Raw genomic sequence first — 22121 nt, 5'->3', positions numbered from 1 at the left:
TATTTGGCCCGACGAGTTCCTCGTTGGCTTCCTCGCTGAAAAGTGTACACACGACCGAGTTTCTCAGCAGAATCCAGCTCCGATCGAGTTTCTGGCTGAATTCTGCCGAGAAACTCGGTCGTGTGTACGAGGCCTAAGAGGAGAAGTAGCTTGCCATACGAGACTTTTTTTTTTTTTGTTCTACCAGCGGGTTGAACAAAAGAAAATGACTTGACTCCCCATCCGCACACTTGATGTGGGTGGGGAAATCACTCCCGCTGAGCCTTTGTATTCTCTGGATCCTTTTATACGCCTGGGGATTTGACCTTTGATCCCCACTGAGCAGGCAGATGACAGCCTACTCTCCTCTTTGGGCGGTCAGATGTAAACACCTAACTGCCCTCCGATCTGCTGGATGGAAGGGGAACAGGTCCCCATTTGTCTGTTCATAGCAGATCGGATTGGATGTAGGAGGGTGTAAACGGAGACACATGTCCATTTACACCCACAATTCCATAGAAGAAAATGGGGGTTCCAATAAGATCCGCCTGAAAAACTGACAGGTGGACCCAATCAGAACGCTTGTGTGAAATGGACCAGACAGTGGGGAGACTTCCCTTCCCTCAGAATATGCAGCTATGATCGAGAGAACATTTTCCAACATGCTGATTGTACATAAGATAGATCGACTAGATCAACCAGCCTATCCACACATGGATGTAAATGTGTCCAGTCCCTACTGAACCAGACAAATTTCTTTCCAAGTAATGACCGTCCTAAATGTGCACTGTAATTAGATTATGTCTGTTGATAAACAGCTTCTCCAAGGTAAAACTGCAGATTTCAACTGAGACTACAACATAAAACATTTTACAGATAAATTCGCCAAGCACATACCCTCTTACCCCTTTCCCTCCCTCCAACCCTATTCTCCAACTTCTGCCTCTTCTTTCCTCTACCAGACTAGTAGAGAACAATCCCCAGCCTAAGCGGAGGACCAGTTTCTCTATACAAGGCCTAAACCTCCATTAACGATCTGGGAAAAATTTAGTAACAAGTAAAAGATCCTCTCAATGGAGAATGACTACTTTGAGTACACAGTTGTGGGACCCGAGCTATCATGATGATTTTTTTTGTTTTTTGTTTTTTACAAATCCTTCTTAAAAAAATACTATACATAAAAATACTATAAATAAAAAAATAAAGTAGGATTGCATTCTTTGTCTATCCTGGCATTTCCGATTAAATTTGTAAATTGAAATCCTCACTTCAGATGGAAATTATATTATCTTCTCACAGTCAGGCCTCAACCAGGACTTGGCCCTATCATGTTACACATGCATTGTTTTTTTTTTATCTTTAATCATTTTTCCCCTGCCTCACTTTAGCTAGGGGATGCTGCTCTACGGAGTTAGTCTCACCCTTCTTTTTCATACTTTAGCTGTCATTCACCATGTGCACTGTATTCTTCTGAAACTATTCACACTAGTTGTGGTTTACCTATTTGATGTTCATCTGTTATGATCTGCACAAGTTTTGGATTGAGGCTGGATTCACATATGAGCACACAGCGGCTCACAGCAGGAGTCTGGTGCGTCCTTGTTCATCGTTTCAAGTCCGATTTCAGCCTAAATTTTCGTCTGAATTCGGACCTTTTTCCGTTACATTAGAGCGCAAGGGCACTGCCCCCTAATCTATGTGCCAGCCCTTAATCTCCATGCAGGGCGCCGGAAGCATGGATTTCAATTGTTTTTTTTTTTTGTTTTTTTTCAGAAACACATGATTAAATGCCTAAGGCTCTAATTGGCTTCAAAAAAGAGCACTGCGCCCTGAGCTCACCCAGTTGTGTGACATTAGCAAATTAATATTTTCTAATGTCTTCCTTCTTCTCCTCCTTGCCAATCATAAAGCGAGTCCTGAGACTCCATTGACCAAGGAGTCTTCGGACTCCCGGGCAGTGGGGTCTCAGGACCCACTTCCTGTTTGGCTGGGAGGAGAAACAATGGCCCGGCCCTTCCCTCGGCAAGCTGGAGCGAGGAGCAGCAGGCAGAGGAGCAGAAACAGACACTTTGAGGAGCCCTACCATGGATCTAGCACCACCTTGTCATTGTAAGGAAAGGCCACAGAGGGGGGGGGGGGGTAGTTTGCAACCCACCAAAATATTAAGCACCAGCTGCCACTTGGTCTCAGCATGTAAATTGTAAACACCATACATAATGTTTGTTTCTCAATCTTCTAGCAGGTTGTAGTCTTTCAGAGATAACATCTTGCTATGCAGGAGTACATCCAAATGTCTAGTTTAGTGTCAGTAAGAGAACAGATTAAGTTATATATACTGTACCTTTAATAGCACTCCTATTACAGCCAAACCGTCTGAGTGTTTAGTGGCTTCTTCAAAGGATGAATATCTTTGTGAATTCCAATGAACGATATGCAACTTGGAGAACAAACAAAAAAAAATGTATATGAAAAAATTCTATCCATGTACAGTTTGGTTACAAGCAATAAAATATACCCATCAATCCCATGACTAATGCTGAGTACACACAATCGGTCCATCCGATGAGAACGGTCTGATGGACCATTGTCGTCGGTTAACCGATGAAGCTGACTGATGGTCAGTCGTGCCTACACACCATCGGTTAAAAAAACGATCGTGTCAGAACGCGGTGACGTAAAACACAACGACGTGCTGAAAAAAACGAAGTTCAATGCTTCCGAGCATTCATCGAATTGATTCTGAGCATGCCTGGATTTTTAACCGATGGACGTGCCTACAAACGATCGTTTTTTTTTCTATCCATCGGTTAAATTTAAAACGAGATTGCTTTTTTTTAACCTATGGATAAATAACCGATGGGGCCCACACACGATCGGTTTGGTCCGATGAAAACGGTCCATCAGACCGTTCTCATCGGTTTGACCAATCGTGTGTACGCAGCATACGTCTTTTCTGACGAAACATGTCGGGGCGTGGCTTTTTGGCAACCATCTGAAGTGAACGTGTGACATATCAAGGCCAATCAAGGAAGCGGAGATCCAGGAAGGAACAGCGGGGAGGTGGTGAGCGATCAGTGGACACCTTGGGTCCGCCGCGACCAATATACTCGGTTTTCGGTTCCTCTCTGAATGAGTGTTTGCTGTGCAGTGTATTGCTCTATTTTTTGAGATTCATGTGAGTGCTATATTTGAAGATTTAAGTGTGTTATTAAACTGATTTTACGGTATCACGCTATTTTGAGCACTTCTTTTATTTACATGCGGAGCTTTCTGGCAGTGAATTGGTTGGAACTGGAATTTTCTGCTATACCTACCAGTGAGGTCTTTTTGTACACATTTACACACCGAACACGAGAGTGTAAGGCAATATGAGTTGGTGAGTTTTGCATCTTACGGGAGAGGATTCACTGACACCGGGTGTGGTGGAAGATTGGAAGCTATTACTTGATGTGATATATGGACTTATATTTATTTAATATTTAAACACATTTATATATTTTTTTTTGGAATTGTGCACATATTCACTTTTGTCACATGGTGATGTTTATGGACATTAGCATTATTTTTGAATACCTGTGAAAACTGATATTTCATCTTACATTGTTTACAGCGCTGCTTATATTTTATTACACTAATTTTAGGGTTTTAAAATATGTTTTTCACAGTTTGATTTTTTTTTAACGTAGCTGCTTCACTCTTTTGCAAATTTGATTATCACTATTTGTTCGTAAGCGCAATGGTGGGAACACAGAAAGGGCGGATTTATCTTTGTTACCATTATTTACTATAAAATATACTTAGTTTGAAATGCAATGTTGTTATATTACGATACTACAATAAGTTATTTTTTATTGTTAGTATTACTGTTATCATCATAACTGTGGACCTCTCTATTGTATTATTGATAATAGTAATAGGAAAAGTTTACTTCTCCCCCAAACCTGAACCATCTTACCTCAGCAGGATACGTTTGGCCATTTATTACGTGCTCAGATCCATCTCTATCTGATGATCCCCAGTGAAAATGGAATTGCCGCAAGCGATAATAGCTAGTCAGTGGCCCTTCACTCAGTACTACAAGAAACAAAGATCAATAAGCTCTTTTACAGCAGATCACATTGTAGAGAGCATGTGTTAAGAGATATGAAGCATCATATTTAAGGCTGCAAATAAAGTGCAATTCTTAGAATCATGAGTAATCAATATGTGAAATGTCAGTAATTTCCAGGAAACTCTATTCTGAGCAAAAGGGAAAAAGGGGGAAGTGGGACTTTTTTTAACCACTTGCTTACTGGGCACATAAACCCCCTTCGTTCCCAGGCGAAATTTCAGCTTCCGGCACTGCGTCGCTTTAACTGACATTTGCGCGGTCGTGCGACGTGGCTCCCAAACAAAATTTACGTCCTTTTTTCCCCACAAATAGAGCTTTATTTTGGTGGTATTTGATCACCTCTGCGGTTTTTATTTTTTGCGCTATTAACAAAAAAAGAGCAACAATTTAAAAAAGATATATATTTTTTTTACTTGTTGCTATAATAAATCTCCCATTTTTTTTTAAAAAAAACTATTTTTTTTCTCAGTTAAGGCCGATACGTATTTTTCGACGTACTTTTGTAAAAAAAAAAAAAATCGCAATAAGCGACTGGTTTGCGCAAAAGTTATAGCGCCTACAAAATGGGGAACAGAATTATGATTTTTTTTCATTATTTTTTTTGACTAGTAATGGCGGCGATCTGCGATTTTTATTGGGACTGCAATATTGCGACGGACGTATCGGACACTTTCGACACAAATTTGGGACCATTCACATTTATACAGCGATCAGTGCTATAAAAATGCACTAATTACTGTATAAATGTGACTGGCAGGGAAGGGGTTAACACTAGGGGGTGAGGAAGGGGTTAACTGTGTAGCCTGGGTGTGTTCTAACTGTGTGGGAGGAGGGGGGTGACTGGGGGAGGTGACCGATGCTGTGTCTCTATGTACAAGAGACACAGATCGGTCTCCTCTCCTCTAACAGCACGTGGAGCTCTGTGTTTACACACAGAACTCCACGTCCCTGCTGTTACCGGCTGTGTTCCCGACGATCGCGTGTACCCGGCGGACATCGCGGCCGCCAGGTACATGCATCGGGTCCCCAGCGATGCGGCGCGCACAGTGGTTACCCGCCGCACGCCCCCCAGTGGCGCGCGCGGGTAATGCATTTCAAATTACGTGGACAAAGACGTCCACTTGGCACCTGAGAACCGCGCTGTTGACGTCTTTTGTCAATAGCGCGGGTCTCAAGTGGTTAGAGTACATGGTTGCAAAACAATAAGGTACATATAATACATAATATATACAATCCTTATATAGGTCTGCATCAAGGTACAATTGTACAAATTAGTATTAGTATTAGTAATAGTATTACCGGTAAATAAAATAAATTAAATTAAATTCATACACATTTTACAAAATAACACCTAAGTGACCTGTATTCTCTCAAAATTCCTGTCATTGTTGTTGGATACAGATCATAAAATTATAAATTGCATGATTGTATGGAATTCATTATACATGTAGAAAAGTTCAATAAAACAGCTGTAAAAAGTATGATAATATTGAACATAGCATCCAATAGCTTAACGCATTTCGTGGCTTGTAGCCACTCTTCAGGAGCAAACACGTGGTAAGTAGCTGCAATAAATTACATGGGTTCCTAATTGGTTTAGCATGGTAAAGGATATAAAATATCTATGGACACGCATCCACCTTGGCCATTGTTTGTACTGGTTCCCTGTCGCGGAACACATTACCTCAGTTCCTGGAAATGATACCTCCAGGGGGCATACAACTCTTAGCACCTTACCACCAATATACTGATACATTTTGTAAATAATATAGGGCCCTTTTACCATTTTTTTTCCAAATCATATTTTATATCCTTTACCATGCTAGACCATTTTGGAACCCATGTGATTTATTGCAGATACTTACCACGTGCTTGCTCCTGAAGAGTGGCTATAAGCCACGAAACGCGTGAGCTATCAGATAACGTGTTCAATATTATCATACTTTTTACAGATGTCTTATGGAAATTTTCTACGTGGAGGTTCACCTGGAGGAAATCAGGACACCTGGAATGCTCTGTGTATGTCAGGATCTGCTGGGAAATGACAGAGGAGGAATCTGCTGAACACAGGACAGATCTCTGATCCGGATCACTTACCTTTCCAGAGCCTTGCTGGTGGAGAGACAGCGTCCAGTGGTGACCCTTTCTGGTGGAGCGGTCAGGACCTTCCCCTGGGACCATCGTGAGGAAAAGACCCCGGCTGGGTTTAAGCCACAGGCTATTCTGGTCTGTGCAGCTGGTAAGCGCACACTTCCCCTGGTGGCGGATTTATAGTGTTTGAGAGTCACATGAAGTTGGATGTATGCACCTATTGATTTCCTTTTCCTGAGTTTCTTCTGAATTTATTTACAAAGAATTTTTACCTTGGATTTATTGGGACTTATTTTTATTATGATTTTGTGGTTCAAAGATTATATGTTGACACTTTATATGGACAATTTTTTATCTTTTTGCACAGGCTTTGCTTCCGTAGGATTTATATTCATTTGTATATCCATCCATGTGCACATTTATCGTTGATTTTTTGGTGGTTTCATTATTTCATATATCACTTTTATGTGCAGATATTATAACTTATGTTGGTTCTTTTGCCATATTTTTCCTTCACAGGTTTTTTATGACTAATTATCCCAACATTTTTAATATATATATATATATATATATATATATATATATATATATATATTCACTTTATTTATATATATATATATATATATATATATATATATATATATATATATATATATATTGTTCACTCCTTGGTATCACTATGCGAGGACTATATCAGCTATAGTTGTTTCTGGTTTTTCACATCATTTAGTTAGAGCGCAACCTTCACGCGCTATCCTTTTCCTGAGTTTCTTCTGAATTTATTTACAAAGAATTTTTACCTTGGATTTATTGGGACTTATTTTTATTATGATTTTGTGGTTCAAAGATTATATGTTGACACTTTATATGGACAATTTTTGATCTTTTTGCACAGGCTTTGCTTCCGTAGGATTTATATTCATTTGTATATCCATCCATGTGCACATTTATCGTTGAATTTTTGGTGGTTTCGTTATTTCATATATCACTTTTATGTGCAGATATTATAACTTATTTTGGTTCTTTTGCCATATTTTTCCTTCACAGGTTTTTTATGACTAATTATCCCAACATTTTTAATATATATATATATATATATATTTTCACTTTATTTATATATATATATATATATATATATATATATATATATATATATTGCTCACTCCTTGGTATCACTATGCGAGGACTATATCAGCTATAGTTGTTTCTGGTTTTTCACATCATTTAGTTAGAGCGCAACCTTCACGCGCTATTATTTTCTACATGTATCACGTGTTCCAGGATTTTTACATGAATTCCATACAATCATGCAATTTATAATTGTATGATTTTTATCCAACAACAATGACAGGAATGAGAGAAATACAGGTCACCTAGGTATTATTTCGTAATATGTGTATGAATTATTTTTTTATTTAATAATATTATGTACAATTGTACCTTGATGCAGTCCTATGTGCCAATAAATAATATTTTTTACCAACTTATTGTTTTGCAAGCAAGTACTTTATATAAAGTCCCACTTGCCCCTTTTTCCCTTTTGTTCATATTGACAGGGCTGGAGGCATATGACTAGGATATTGCCTCATATAAAGTCCTAAACTTTTCTTTTTCATATAACGTTCTAAATTTGTTGAATGCAACTTCCCCTCTTTCTTCCTGATGTATTGCCAAGCAGAATCATATGTCACCAATCACATCCAAACAAAGCAGCTTTAAATCTGACAGGCATCCCCAAGGAACTTCCTTGTACTAATGCTCTGACGCATCAGACTTACTGCAAGAGACACAAGGAACCAACAATACATGTTTGGGAAATCCCTGCCCTCATTAATTATAGACAGGAAAAAAAGGTTGCCAGATTATTAAATTATCCACTATAGCTATGCCTAAATGCAAGTCTAAGGTAGGTTGTCTATTTTTGGCAGTATAGGTCACTCTGCATGCAGGACTGTGCTTGCCATAAGACTTTTGTAGGCCACAACATACAGTACCAAGGTTAGAGGAGCAGTACCAAACTTTACAAACAGCAATCGCTCTTCCTTTTTTTATTTCCTGGCCACTTCCGGAAATTTTTTCTTGGGGGTAAAACCAACAATTGAACTATAATGGAAAGTGTGTGCAGGAACAGCTGAGAGCAGTCAGAAGGCTTCCTATGGGAACCCTCCTCCTTTCTCATTTAGAGGTCTGTACATTTAACCTTTCCCGCCCAGTTCTGTGATCCTTCTGACAGGGTCTTTATGCAAGGGAGCCAGAAAGGGTAAGCCAATGACGTGACCAATGTGATTGGCTGTCACGTGATAGGGAGCCGGTCCTGTGATCCCCTGATCATTAACAGAGACTGATAGCTGTCTTTCACCGCTTGGTCACTGTGCAGGGAGCATGTAGTGAGCACCCTCTCAGAACAGAAGCTCTGTTGCCCATTGGCACATGCTGTATGTGCGGCATGTGGGTGTTAAAGCCCACCTTCTTTGTCGCCGCACATAAGCATTACGTGGGTTGCAAGAGGTTACAAAATAAATAAATATATACGTAGCACAATTTCAAAGCTGCAGGTCAGTGTGACTTCAGGTGCGACCTGGCTGACATCTGTGCAACTTCAAGTCACACAAAATAGTGCAGGAACTTTTTTCAAATAGGTGAGGCACCGCAATGTCGTGGTTGCACCAATTTGAACAGTTCCATTGCTGACAATAGGGTGCGACTTGGACCTGTCAAACTGTATGACAAGCCGCACCGGTGTGAACAGGGGCTAAAGGGGGAATGCTGGGAACTCTGATGTAAGTGGGGGCTTTGGTAAGCAGAAACCCCCTTACATCAAAGTTCCCCTTTACACCAGAGTCCATGGCGTCCCCCCTTAAAAAAAAATTGCTGTGCACCGCTAAAATTTTCAAGTTTGACTTAAAAAGAATCAATGTAATAATGTATAATATAGCCATGTCTGGAATTATTCTTTCGTTTTCACTTAGTTATACCTCACTCACTAAGCAAAGTGAAAATATACGGCAATCTGAACATATTCTACTGTAAAATGATCCATATACACTATATTACCAAAAGTATTGGAACGCCTGCCTTTACACGCACATGAACTTTAATGGCATCCCAGTCATAGTCTGTAGGGTTCAATATTGAGTTGGCCCAACCTCTGCAGCTATAACAGCTTCAACTCTTCTGGAAAGGCTGTCCACAAGGTTTAGGAGTGTCTATGGGAATGTTTGACCATTCTTCTAGAAGTGCATTTGTGAGGTCAGGCACTGATGTGGCTCGCAGTCTCCACTTTAATTCATCCATAGGTGATCTATCGGGTTGAGGTCAGGACTCTGTGTGGGCCAGTCAAGTTCCTCCACCCCAAACTCGCTCATCCATGTCTTTATGGACCTTGCTTTGTGCATTGGTCCAAATCATTGGGGGGGATTATGGTGTGTTTTTTTTTTTTCAGGGGTTGAGCTTGGCCCCTTAGTTCCAGTGAAGGGAACTCTTAAGGTTTCAGCGTATAAAGACATTTTGGACAATTATATGCTCCCAACTTTGTGGGAACAGTTTGGGGACGACCCCTTCCTCTTCCAACATGACTGCACCAGCGCACAAAGCAAGGTCCATAAAGACATGGATGAGCGAGTTTGGGGTGGAAGAACTTGACTAGCCTGCACCTCAACCTGATAGAACACCTTTAGGATGGATTAGAGCAGAGACTGCGAGCCAGGCCTTCTCAACCACATAAGTGCCTGACCTCACAAATGCACTTCTGAAAGAATGGTCAAACATTCCAAACTCCTAAACCTTGTGGACAGCCTTCCCAGAAGAGTTGGAGCTGTTATAGCTGCAAAGGGTGGGCCAACTCAATATTGAATGCTACAGACTAAGACTGGGATGCCATTAAAGTTCATGTGCATGTAAAGGCAGGTGTCCCAATACTTAGAGATATAGGGCCAGATTCAGAGAGATCGGCGTATCTTTAGAGCGGCGTAGCGCATCTGATATGCGCTACGCCAACTTAACATAGAGAGGCTCGTACTGTATTCACAAAGCACTTGCTCCCTTTCTTGCGCCAGCGTAACGCAAAATGGCCGGCGTAAGCCCGTCTAATTCAAAGTAGCAAGGCAGTGGGCGTGTTGTATTAAAATTAATCGTGACCCCATGTAAATGCATGGCCGTACGAACGGTGCATGCCCGCGCATGCTCAGAATCACGTCGCAAATACTCCCTAAGATACGACGGCTCAATGCGTACGACGTGAATGTAACTTACGCCCAGCCCCATTCACGTACGACTTACGTAATCGACGTAAAATCCGACGGCAGTTCCGACGTCCATACCCTAAACGACTTAGACCAGCTATTTGGTGGTTTAACTTTATGCCGGAAAAACGTCTTACGTAAACGACGTATCTCGCTCATTTACATATTCGGCGTGTAAATCAACGGAAGCGCCCCTAGCGGCCAGCGTAAATATGCACCCAAGATACGACGGCGTAGGAGACTTACGTCGGTCGTATCTTGCCACAATTCAGGCGTATCTGATTTAGAGAATCAGCGCATAGATACGACGGCGCACATTTGGACTTACGACGGCGTATCAGTAGATACGCCGGCGTAAGTCTACCTGAATCCGGCTAATAGTGTATCTCTAATCTCAGGGACTATTTATTCTATACTGAATTTATTGAAAGGATTGCCCAAAAACACTTCCTCTGATAAGAGTCCATTGGGCTGCAATGATGCAGGAATACATTTAAAGCGGAGTTCCGGCCACAATTTCACTTTCTAAATATAAATACCCCTGTAATACACAAGCTTAATGTATTCTAGTAAAGTTAGTCTGTAAACTAAGGTCCGGTTGTTACAGCATTTAGACACTTTATAAAATAGAAATTGACTGGGGCCATCTTAAGTGTGGGCATCATGAAGCCAGACTGTATGACTTCCTGGATTTCAACCTTGCAGATCTAGCACATGCTCAGTGCTGCACAAGCAGTGTCAGATCAGGTTTCAGCACCTGTGCTGTCCAAGTCACATGATTCTTTGAGACTGGGGAGTGCACAGACTCCTGGAAAGTTACACCCACTACATTCCCAGGAGTCTGTGCGGTGTAGGTTAGGAAGCATTAAGCACCTAGGTGCAGGAAGTGGGAAGATTAACTTTTCTGCCTAGCAACAACACTTTGAAGGCATCTAAAAAAAAAAAAAAATTTGTAAAGGACTAATGACATTTTTTTAAAACTACTGATGTAATGTTATATTTATAGGTGGAACTTCACTTTAAATTCTAAGTAATGTTTTACAACTTGTGAGAACACATTGCACCTTTCTGCTGCACATAAAATTCCATGGGGTGTAATTTAAGTAAATTTAAAAGTAAAAAATCAAGTGCTGTGATCACTGTAACGATGCACAACGCACACCAGTGCTCAGGTGCTCTGTGCACCCTAGCATGCAACAGCTGGTGTGAATGGGACCTTGAGGAGCCATAGCTTGTCCTTCAAACATCTAATCACATGCAACGAAAAATTAAAAATATAGGTTTCTATCAGTGGCTGCTGAAAGCTGATGCAGGTTTATTATGCTTAGCACAAAAATCAGTCCTTTAGTAAATTACTACCTGAATGTTTGTGTCCCTGGGAAACAGGCAGAAAGACATGTGCAACACACTATATATAATCTGGTGAGTCAGTCATGCAGGCATTTGAGAAATACAGGTTTAACATAATGATAGTAAATTGGCTTATCACCAACTTTTATAAATAAACATTGTAATAGCTAAATAAGAAATACTTACATATTCATTTTTTTTATTATAGTTATTTTAAACCTACCTGACCGATCACTTGAGTCATCAAACTCCACATTGAAGCAATGCCCGACATTAATGATTCTTTTGGAAGTATTTGGATCGTACTGGATGAACAGGGGCTTCAAAGAAGAATCATACTTGGCTCTATTAGTCTGAATATTAATAGGGGACTGACGGGGCCGACATTGTGCAGTGCTGGAGGTACACACTCCCATGTCTGGATTTCTTCTGTAAAGAAAAATACAAAGTCCTTTTACTCTGATGCAAAAAATTAAAGTGGTTTGAGAGCTTTTTTTTTTTTTTTTACAAAGTGTTTAGTAAGCATGCATATTATACTCCATTTATAACATCTACATTCTAAGAGTTATTTATATACCTCATGGCAAATCAATACCATTTTCCTGGATATGTGGAATGTCACGTGGATCCATAAATAGCATATATAGATTGGCCGTGAGAAGACCCATAGAAACGTTTGTTTTATGCTGCTGAGAAACCGCACTATCAGTGAAATGAACATGACTTTTCAAGTCATATGTCATTGACACAAAGTGACATTTTATTTACATTCTGTATATCATTATAAACCAGGGGTTGACAAATTTGCTTGGAATCTAGGAGCCAGCTAAAAAAGTTAGGAGCCAGAAAACGCACCCCGTCCCGACGAGCTGGCGCGCAGAAGCGAACACATACGTGAGCAGCGCCCGCATATGTAAACGGTGTTCAAACCACACGCGATTGGTAGAGTGAGAGCAATAATTCTAGCCCTAGACCTCCTCTGTAACTCAAAACATGCAACCTGTAGATTTTTTTAAACGTCGCCTATGAAGATTTTAAAGGGTAAAAGTTTGTCGGCATTCCACGAGTGGATGCAATTTTGAAGCGTGACACATTGGGTATGAATTTACTTGGCGTAACATTATCTTTCACAATATTAAAAAAAATGGGGATAACTTTACTGTTGTTTTATTTTTTAATTTAAAAAAAGTGTAATTTTTTCCCAAAAAAGTACGCTTGTAAGACCGCTGCGCAAATACGGCGTGACATAAAGTATTTCAACCATCGCCATTGTATTCTCTAGGGTGTTAGGATAAAAAATATATATAATGTTTGGGGGTTCTAATTAGAGGGAAGAAGATGGCAGTGAAAATAGTGTAAAATGACATTAGAATTGCTGTTTAACTTGTAATGCTTAACTTGTATTACCAACGGCCACCACCAGATGGCGCCAGCTCACATCTGGTGGTAATAACTTGTAATACCAATGGCTCACCACCAGATGGCGCCAGCTCACCTACCAAGCCAAGTCGCCAGGACACTATTTCTAGTCGTCATGGCGACCTGGCGACCGGGATTTGTCGAGCCCTGTTATAAACCTATATGTAGTGACAAGAACACCAGCCTACCTAGCTTGATTAAAGAACTGAGTTTACCAAGGTCATATGCTTATCACATTGCTTGCAATATGATTTTCATATATGTAAAACTTTATTAGTTAGTCAGTCCTTATGTTCTTCTACTTGACTTTTTTAAAGGAGACACTATGGTGGTGATGGGTCCTGACTGACCATACTATAGGTATCCTTGTGGTTTTCTCTCTCCATAGTTATTTTTCATACACTTCTTTAACCACTTGTCGACCGCGCACCGCCGAAATACGTCCACAAGGTGGCTCTCCTAGGCGAGAGCACGTAATATGACGTCCTGTCTATTAGCCGCCGGGCACACGCGATCGCTCGGTACAGAGCGGGGAACGGGAGCTGTGTGTGTAAACACACAGCTCTCGTTCCTGTCAGCAGGGGAAATGCTGATCTTCGGTTCATACAATGTATGAACCGAGGATCAGTGTTTCCCCTAGTGAGGCCACCCCCCCCCCCCCACAGTAAGAACACACCCAGGCATACTTAACCCCTTCCCCGCCCCCTAGTGTTAACCCCTTCACTGCCAGTGGCATTTTTATAGTAATCCAATGCATTTTTATAGCACTGATCGCTATAAAAATGCCAATGGTCCCAAAAATGTGTCAAAAGTGTCCGAAGTGTCCGCCATAATGTCGCAATACCGAAAAAAAATCGCTGATCGCCGCCATTACTAGTAAAAAAAAATATTAATAAAAATGCCATAAAAATACCCCCTATTTTGTAAACGCTATAACTTTTGCGCAAACCAATCAATAAACGCTTATTGCGATTTTTTTTTACGAAAAATATGTAGAAGAATACGTATCGGCCTAAACTGAGGAAAAAAAATGTTTTTTTATATATTTTTGGGGGATATTTATTACAGCAAAAAGTAAAAAATATTCATTTTTTTCAAAATTGTCGTTCTATTTTTGTTTATAGCGCAAAAAATAAAAAACGCAGAGGTGATCAAATACCACCAAAAGAAAGCTCTATTTGTGGGAAAAAAAGGACGCCAAATTTGTTTGGGAGCCACGTCGCACGACCGCGCAATTGTCTGTTAAAGCGACGCAGTCCCGAATCGCAAAAAGTACTCTGGTCTTTGGGCAGCAATATGGTCTGGGGGGTAAGTGGTTAACAACTATGCACTATTGTATCACATAGGCATGGCTCCAATAGGCTGTTGTTCATTTATATTACCAGGGCCGTTTTTAATGTTGATTGGACCCTGAGCAAAAAAAATCTTGGGCCCCCCCCATGCAATTTTGCTCTCCACCTGCTCTGAGACATACAATAAATATCAGCTGGACTTAAAATCAGTTTACTGTATCAGCTCAGGCAGTGGTTGCGATTGGTTGCCAGAGGTTACAGCATATCATTACCACTTACTGACTGGTTGCTAGAGGTTACAGCACGCATTACGGCTCACTGATTAGTTGCTAGAGGTTACAGCACATGATTTCTGCTGGTTGATTGGTTTCTAGAGATTACTGTACAATAATACTGCTCACTGATTGGTTGCTAGAGGTTAAAGCACATCATCTCTTCACTGCAGAGGGGCATGATATACATATCAATGCTGCCTTTATTTACATATGAATGCTGCCGGCCTCAGCTATTTACATTTGAATGCTGCCGCTATTTACATATGAATGATCCTGTTATTTACATATGAATGATCCCATTATTTACATATGAGTGATGGTTATTTACATGTTAACACAGGGTCTGCAGGTAAGTCATCTGTACACAATATGGCAGAGCTGGGCAGCATTAGTAGCAGCACTTCACATATCAGGACACAGCACAGGACTAAAACTTCAAGGGACAAGGGAATTTAAACTGGGATAGTTGGCAAGTATGAGGCAGCTGCTTTGGGTCCCACAACAATGACAGGGTCCAGGGCAGCTGCCACCTTTTGCCCTGCCTTAAAGACGGCCCAATATATGTATGAGTACTTGTCTCTCACCACCGCAGAGAACAAAAGCTTCTTTAGACAACAAAAATACTTTGAGGAAGGAGAAAACACAGGACACATGGTGGCCATGGTGCAAGAACACAACAGGCAATGACCTACCGTATATACTCGAGTATAAGCCCAGTTTTTCAGCACTTTTTTTTGTGCTGAAAATGCCCCCCTCGGCTTATACTCGAGTCACCTTTGCGCCTGATCTCCCGGACTTTGGAGACCTGGTACCGGCCGGTTGTAGGTCCCCTGGCACACATATAGCCCCACTCTTCCTCTTCAAGTGTGCAAAGTTTGCTGTCTGGGGACCTATGGCCGGGGAGCACCGATTTTTTTAAAGCCAGGCACCCCTTCTATATACTCCCATGTTAAACATAAGTCTAGTCATGGACACAGTGAGGCATGGGCACAGTGAGGCACAGTGAAGCATGGGCACAGGGAGGCATGGGCACAGTGAGGCATGGACACAGTGAGGCATGGGCACAGTGAGGCACAGTGAAGCATGGACACAGGGAGGCATGGGCACAGTGAGGCATGGACACAGTGAGGCATGGGCACAGTGAAGCATGGGCACAGTGAGGCATGGGCACAGTGCCGCATGGGCACAGTGAGGCATGGACACAGTGAGGCATGGGCACAGTGAGGCACAGTGAGGCATGCAGATGGACACCCTAGGTTTATACTCGAGTCAATACGTTTTCCCATTTTTTTGTGGTAAAATTAGGTGCCTCGGCTTATATTTGGGTCGGCTTATACTCGAGTATATACGGTATATTGATGCTATTACTAGCGGACAGGGTACAGTTATTTATGTCCATGCTGGGTTTATATAGACCTTCCAACAATTTCATGCAGCATAGTATTCTTCCAAGGTCTCACCATCCCGGGATGACATATTACAGTTCCTAGACAAGTGCCCTCTTACTACAGATACTTACCACTACCATGACCACCCCTGTCAGATACGTATTACTACTATGACTATGTCCTGTTCGATATTTAATGATGTCTATGACCCCTGTTTTGAGATCTCCCCTACCCCTGGCCTGGTCAGAACAGCACAATGCAAAGCAAATTTCTGTTTTCAGGTATCCCATTAGTCAGTAAGTGGTATTAGCTACTTATATACACTGCTGTTATTAAAAGGGGATGTCAGTGTTCCAGCAATGCTCTTAGTAATGTTGTCTAGGATTATGTATTAAAGTAAAGCCTCTAAAGTAAAATACATAAACTCTAGGATTATGATAAATTAGATACTTATGTGTCATAGGGACAAACTTGTGTTTCAGCAGCTAATTACCCTTTCAGAAAAGTTAAATGGTGAGCCAGAAAGGGTAATTACAGTGCATTAAATAAGGTACTAAGCATGCCATGCATAACAGGAAATGATATGAAATTATTTTAAAGTTTAGTAGAATGAAGTATAGTTAGAACTTCTGACAATGGTTTTATCACTGGCTGTGCCTTTTTGGCCAGTTGACAACTGCTTTCCTCTTTTTTTTTGTATGGTGTTCCTGTTTACATCGTGATCAGCCGTGATTGGACACGGCTGATCACGTGGTAAAGAGCCTCCGCCGGAGGCTCTTTACCGAGATCGGAGATGCAGGGTGTCAGACTGACACCCCGCATCACCGATCGCCGCGCTGCACGCCCCCACGGGCGCGCGCGGCATGAAATCCTGCAGGACGTCCATGGACGTCCAGTCAGGATTTCAAAACCACTTCCCGGACGTAAATTGGCCATAGGCCGGGCGGGAAGTGGTTAAATAACAAACATGGTATACTTAACTCCTCTGTGCAAGGGTTATGCACAGAGTGGCCTTTATCCTCCTCTTCTGGGGTCCCACGGCGGCGCTCCAGGCTCCTCCCTGCATCGAGTGTGCCCACGGAGAAGCGCTTTCCCTGGGGACACTCGTATGGATCCCCTCCCGTGTCTTGCTGCTGCATCCATTGACACAGACAGCAGGACTCGGCCTGACCCCTGACTCCTGCGTCATTGGATTTGATTGACAGCAGCAGGAGCCAATGTCTCCTGCTGCTATCAATCTATCCAATGAGGACCCGAGACACCGGCTGAAGCTGGTGTGCTCGTCGCTATCGTTGGAAAGATTGGGCTCAGCAGTGGATCCATTAGGGGCGTCCATTAGGGGCGCCCGGGCGCTGCCCCCTCTCTCCACGCCATACTAATGCTCGGGACCCAAAACTCCAGATTCTGGGTCACTTGATTGCTGTGGTAGCCTCTGATTGGCTACCGCAGTGATCAGTCACTGTGAAGACCGTCCCTGTGTTTCTCTCTCTGTGAATGGAAAGGAAAGATGCAATAGGGTCAATTCACTAAGTGTTAACCACTTCAATACAGGGCACTTTCACCCTCTTACTGCACAGGCCTAAATTTTAGCTTTCAGCGCTGTCGCATTTTGAATGACATTTGTGCGGGAATGCAACACTGTACCCAAACAGAATTGAACAGAGCTGTTATAAAATGTTGTAAATAAGTTTGCTCCTTCACTGACGAGCACTGATGAGGCTGCACTGATGGGCACTGATGAGGCAGCACTGATGGGCACTGATGAGGCAGCATTGATGAGGTGGCACTGATGGGCACTGATGATGAGGCACTAATATACAGCACCCAACAGTGCTGCATATTAGTGCCTCATCATCAGTGCCCATCAGTGCCACTAATAGGCGGCAGTGATATGCAGCACTTATGGGCACTGATAGGTGCCGCCAATGGCCACTCATAGGTGGCACTGATGGGAACTGATAGGCGGCACTGATGGGCAATGATGGGCACTGATGGGCGGTACTGATAGATGGCACTGATTGGCAGCCCTCATGAGGAGGCACTGACAGACATTACTGATGGGCACTGATTGGCATCCCTAATGGGCACTGGTTGGCATTCCTGGTGGGCACGGGTTGGCATCCCTGGTGGGGACAAGTTGGTATCCCTGGTGGGCTCTAGTGGGCATCCTTGATGGGTCTGCACTAATAATCAATGCGTTGATTATCAGCACATGCCCCCCCTGTCAGAAGATCTGCTGATCAACACTCTCTTCTACTCGTGCCTTGTCAGCGCTAATAGAGGAAAAGCTGATACATGGCACTTCCTGGTTACGATGTTACCAGCTGTGATTGGACACAGCTTATCACATGATAAAGAGCCTACGTCACAGGCTCTTTAACGAGATCAGAGATGCAGTGTGTCAGAGTGACACACCGCACTACCGATCGCCGCGCTGCTCGACCTCGCGGGTGCGCATGTGAGGGGCTTGTCCTGCTGAACTTAATGTGACACCCAGTCAGGATTATAGAACCACCCTGCAGCCGTCAATTTGCATATGGCAGACGGGAAGTGGTTAAATAATGACAACTAAAATGCAGTAAAATACGGAATGCGATAAATAAGTTGTGAAAGTTCAATTCACTAAGAATTTACCATTAAATACCAAATTACAATGTTGGGTCTCCCCACCCCCCCAGTCCATACCAGGCCCTTCGGGTCTCGTATGGATTTTAACGGGAACCCAATGCCAAAATGTAAAAAAAACGGTGAGTGGGGTCCCCCCCAAAATCCATACCAGACCCTTATCTGGGCATGCAGCCTCCCCCTCCTGAACCATTCCAGGCCAAATACCCTCAACCTGGGGGGGTGGGTGCCCCAAAGTAATTTACCGCATTGAGCTGGTTGCTAAAGAGCAGGCCAGGAAGCCAGCTGCCACATCCTTAACAACCATGACTCATCACCTTTCAGCGGGTTTCCCGCTGACAGCTGAATGTAAAAAAAAATCCGACAATTACAAATGTTGGAAAAAAAAACAGAGTGGGCCCCCCTCCCCCAGTCCATACCAGGCCCTTCGGGTCTCATATGGATTTTAAGGGGAACCCAATGCTAAAATGTAAAAAAATTAACGGTGTGTGGGGTCCCCCCCAAAATCCATACCAGACCCTTGTCCGGGCATGCAGCCTCCTGAACCATTCAAAGCCACATACCCTCAACCTGGGGGGGCCCCAAAGCACCTTGTCCCCATATTGATGGGACAAGGGCCTCATCCCCACAACCGTTGCCGGTGGTTGTGGGGGACTTATCCTGCTGGACATCATGTGATGCCCAGTCAGGATTATAGAACCACCCAGCAACCGTCATTTTGCATACGGCAGGTGGGAAGTGGTTAAATAATGGCAAATAAAATGTGGTAAAATACAGAATGCGGTAAATAAGTTGTGAAAGTTCAATTCACTAAGAATTTACCATTAAATACCAAATGTGGTATTTGTTAGATTTAGCGGTAATTACTGCATTGGGGGGGCGAGCGCTCGCTAATCCCCCCCTCTTTCCTGACCTGCCGGGCTGCATGCTTGGATAAGGGTCTGGTATGGATTTTTTTTTTCAATTTTGGCGAGGAGTTCCCCTTAAAATCCATTCCTAGACCCGTGGGGCCTAGGAATACTTTTTAATGTTCTGCTTTTTTTTACAATCAGCTGTCAGTGGGGAAGCCCGCTGACAGCTCATGAGTCATCGTTTGTTAAGGACGCGGCGGCCGGCTTCCCGTCCCACTGCTTAGCAACCAGCTATTTATCCCCCGACCACCAGGCTGTTTTTTGACAAATCCTGCATGTGATACCCCCAGCAAAACCCTGGTGGTCATTATCAAATGCTTTTTTGCTCTCTGGTCCATTTGTGAATTGGACTTAAGAGCTTTTAATGCAAAACTTACACACGTATATTTTTTGGGGTAAATACATTCTTATTTGTGCCTGGAACATCTTTCAGCCATCCTATATATGTTTATTAGCTATGCTTGAAAACAATGTGAAAAAAGGACATGTTAAAATATTCACATTTAACGTCGCATCTTATTCTGGAGGGCTGAGGAGCAAGATATTTCAACTATACATTTTTTATTATATCAATAAAATAGTACATACATACAGCAAAAGCATAAATGACAGAGTTGCAGTACAAACAAAACAGCAGAGATATAATCAGATCTGTATAGGCTGTGCTTGTAAACATGGTACGGGCCTTGATGACCTAGACCAGTCTACCCCAACTGGGTTCTAACTGTAGGACTGGAAGGACATCACGATAAGTAATGGTACAGCCTGTACTATAGAAAGAGTAAAAATAAATAAATAAAGATAAAAATAAAAGTAAAATAAATACAAACAAAATATCCACTATAAACTAATAAAATATTCTTTGCGCTACACCTGCATACTGCTTAATACTAAGCATAAATGTTTTCAAAAACTCAAGTAGAAATTAAATATTGCAATCTTTTAAATAGGCGGAGGCTCTATGATGTGTTAGCCATGTTTTCCATTTTTTCCTAAAAGAGGGGATTGTGTGGTTTTTATAAGCTAGCATCAGCTCGAATTGAGCTTGGGTACTCACTCTATTTATAACCGTGGAAATATTAGGTGCTTCTGTGGATTTCCATAGTTTAGTAACAGTTAGTCTCGAGGCTATCAAGATATGGGTCACGACAGTTCTATAAATGGTAGGGTATATCTCCAGGTCAATGCCCAGTAAAGCTGAGGCAGGTGTAAGCGTAAGCAGGTTGCCTGTGAAATCTGCTATGAAGGATGATATTGAGTTCCAAAAGCTTCTCAGTGATTTGCAACTCCAAAGAGTGTGTAGGAGGTTTCCAGTTTGTTCTTTGCACCTCCAACAAATGTCGGACATTGTAGGGTAGATTTTAGATAGCCTGTAGGGCAGGGGTCTCAAACTCAAATTACCTGAGGGCCACAAGACAAGTTTTCATATGCCATGGGGGGCCGCATGCAAACTTTCAAACTTCAAAAACAACAGTACTGGTGTCAGCGAACACATTATTAACCCCCAGCACTGGTGTCAGCGAGCGCATTATTACCACCAGCACTGGTGTCAGCGAGCGCATTATTACCACCAGCACTGGTGTCAGCGAGCGCATTATTACCACCAGCACTGGTGTCAGCGAGCGCATTATTACCACCAGCACTGGTGTAAGGCAGGGGTTGACAAATTTGCTCGGAATCTAGGAGCCAGCTAAAAAAGTTAGGAGCCAGAAAACGCACCCCGTCCCGACGAGCTTGCGCGCAGAAGCGACCACATACGTGAGCAGCGCCCGCATATGTAAACGGTGTTCAAACCACACATGTGAGGTATCGCCGCGATTGGTAGAGTGAGAGCAATAATTCTAGCTCCTCTGTAACTTAAAACATGCAACCTGTAGATTTTTTTAAACGTCGCCTATGAAGATTTTAAAGGGTAAAAAAGTTTGTCGGCATTCCACAAGCGGACACAATTTTGAAGCGTGACATGTTGGGTATGAATTTACTCGGCGTAACATTATCTTTCATAATATTAAAAAAAATGGGGATAACTTTACTGTTGTCTTATTTTTTAATTAAAAAAAGTGTAATTTTTTCCCCAAAAAGTGCGCTTGTAAGACCACTGCGCAAATACGGCGTAAGAGAAAGTATTGCAACGATCGCTATTTTATTCTCTGGGGTGTTAGGATAAAAAATATATATAATGTTTGGGGGTTCTAATTAGAGGGAAGAATATGGCAGTGAAAATAGTGTAAAATGACATTAGAATTGCTGTTTAACTTGTAATGCTTAACTTGTAATACCAACGGCCACCACCAGATGGCGCCAGCTCACATCTGGTGGTAATAACTTGTAATACCAACGGCTCACTACCAGATGGCGCCAGCTCCAAAAAAAAAAAATTTTTTTTTTTTTTTTTTTTGCTCCCCTCACTTCCACCCTGCCTGCGGGCCATTTATAACT

The 22121-nt window shown here is 42.3% G+C and overlaps 1 protein-coding gene across 1 annotated transcript in view; it reads right to left on the bottom strand.

The window, feature by feature from the left end:
• LOC120941248 (carbonic anhydrase 1-like) overlaps positions 1–22121 on the bottom strand; it is a 45351-nt gene that overhangs the window by 9391 nt on the left and 13839 nt on the right. The window contains 3 exon segments of the mRNA XM_040354561.1: positions 2321–2416; positions 3935–4053; positions 11996–12201. Of these exon segments, the coding sequence (XP_040210495.1) occupies positions 2321–2416; positions 3935–4053; positions 11996–12188 (408 nt within the window). The 5' untranslated portion in view covers positions 12189–12201.

This window comes from Rana temporaria, chromosome 5 (assembly GCF_905171775.1).
Source record: "Rana temporaria chromosome 5, aRanTem1.1, whole genome shotgun sequence".
Taxonomy (NCBI): Eukaryota; Metazoa; Chordata; class Amphibia; order Anura; family Ranidae; genus Rana; species Rana temporaria.
This window is presented reverse-complemented; position numbering and strand designations above follow the sequence as displayed.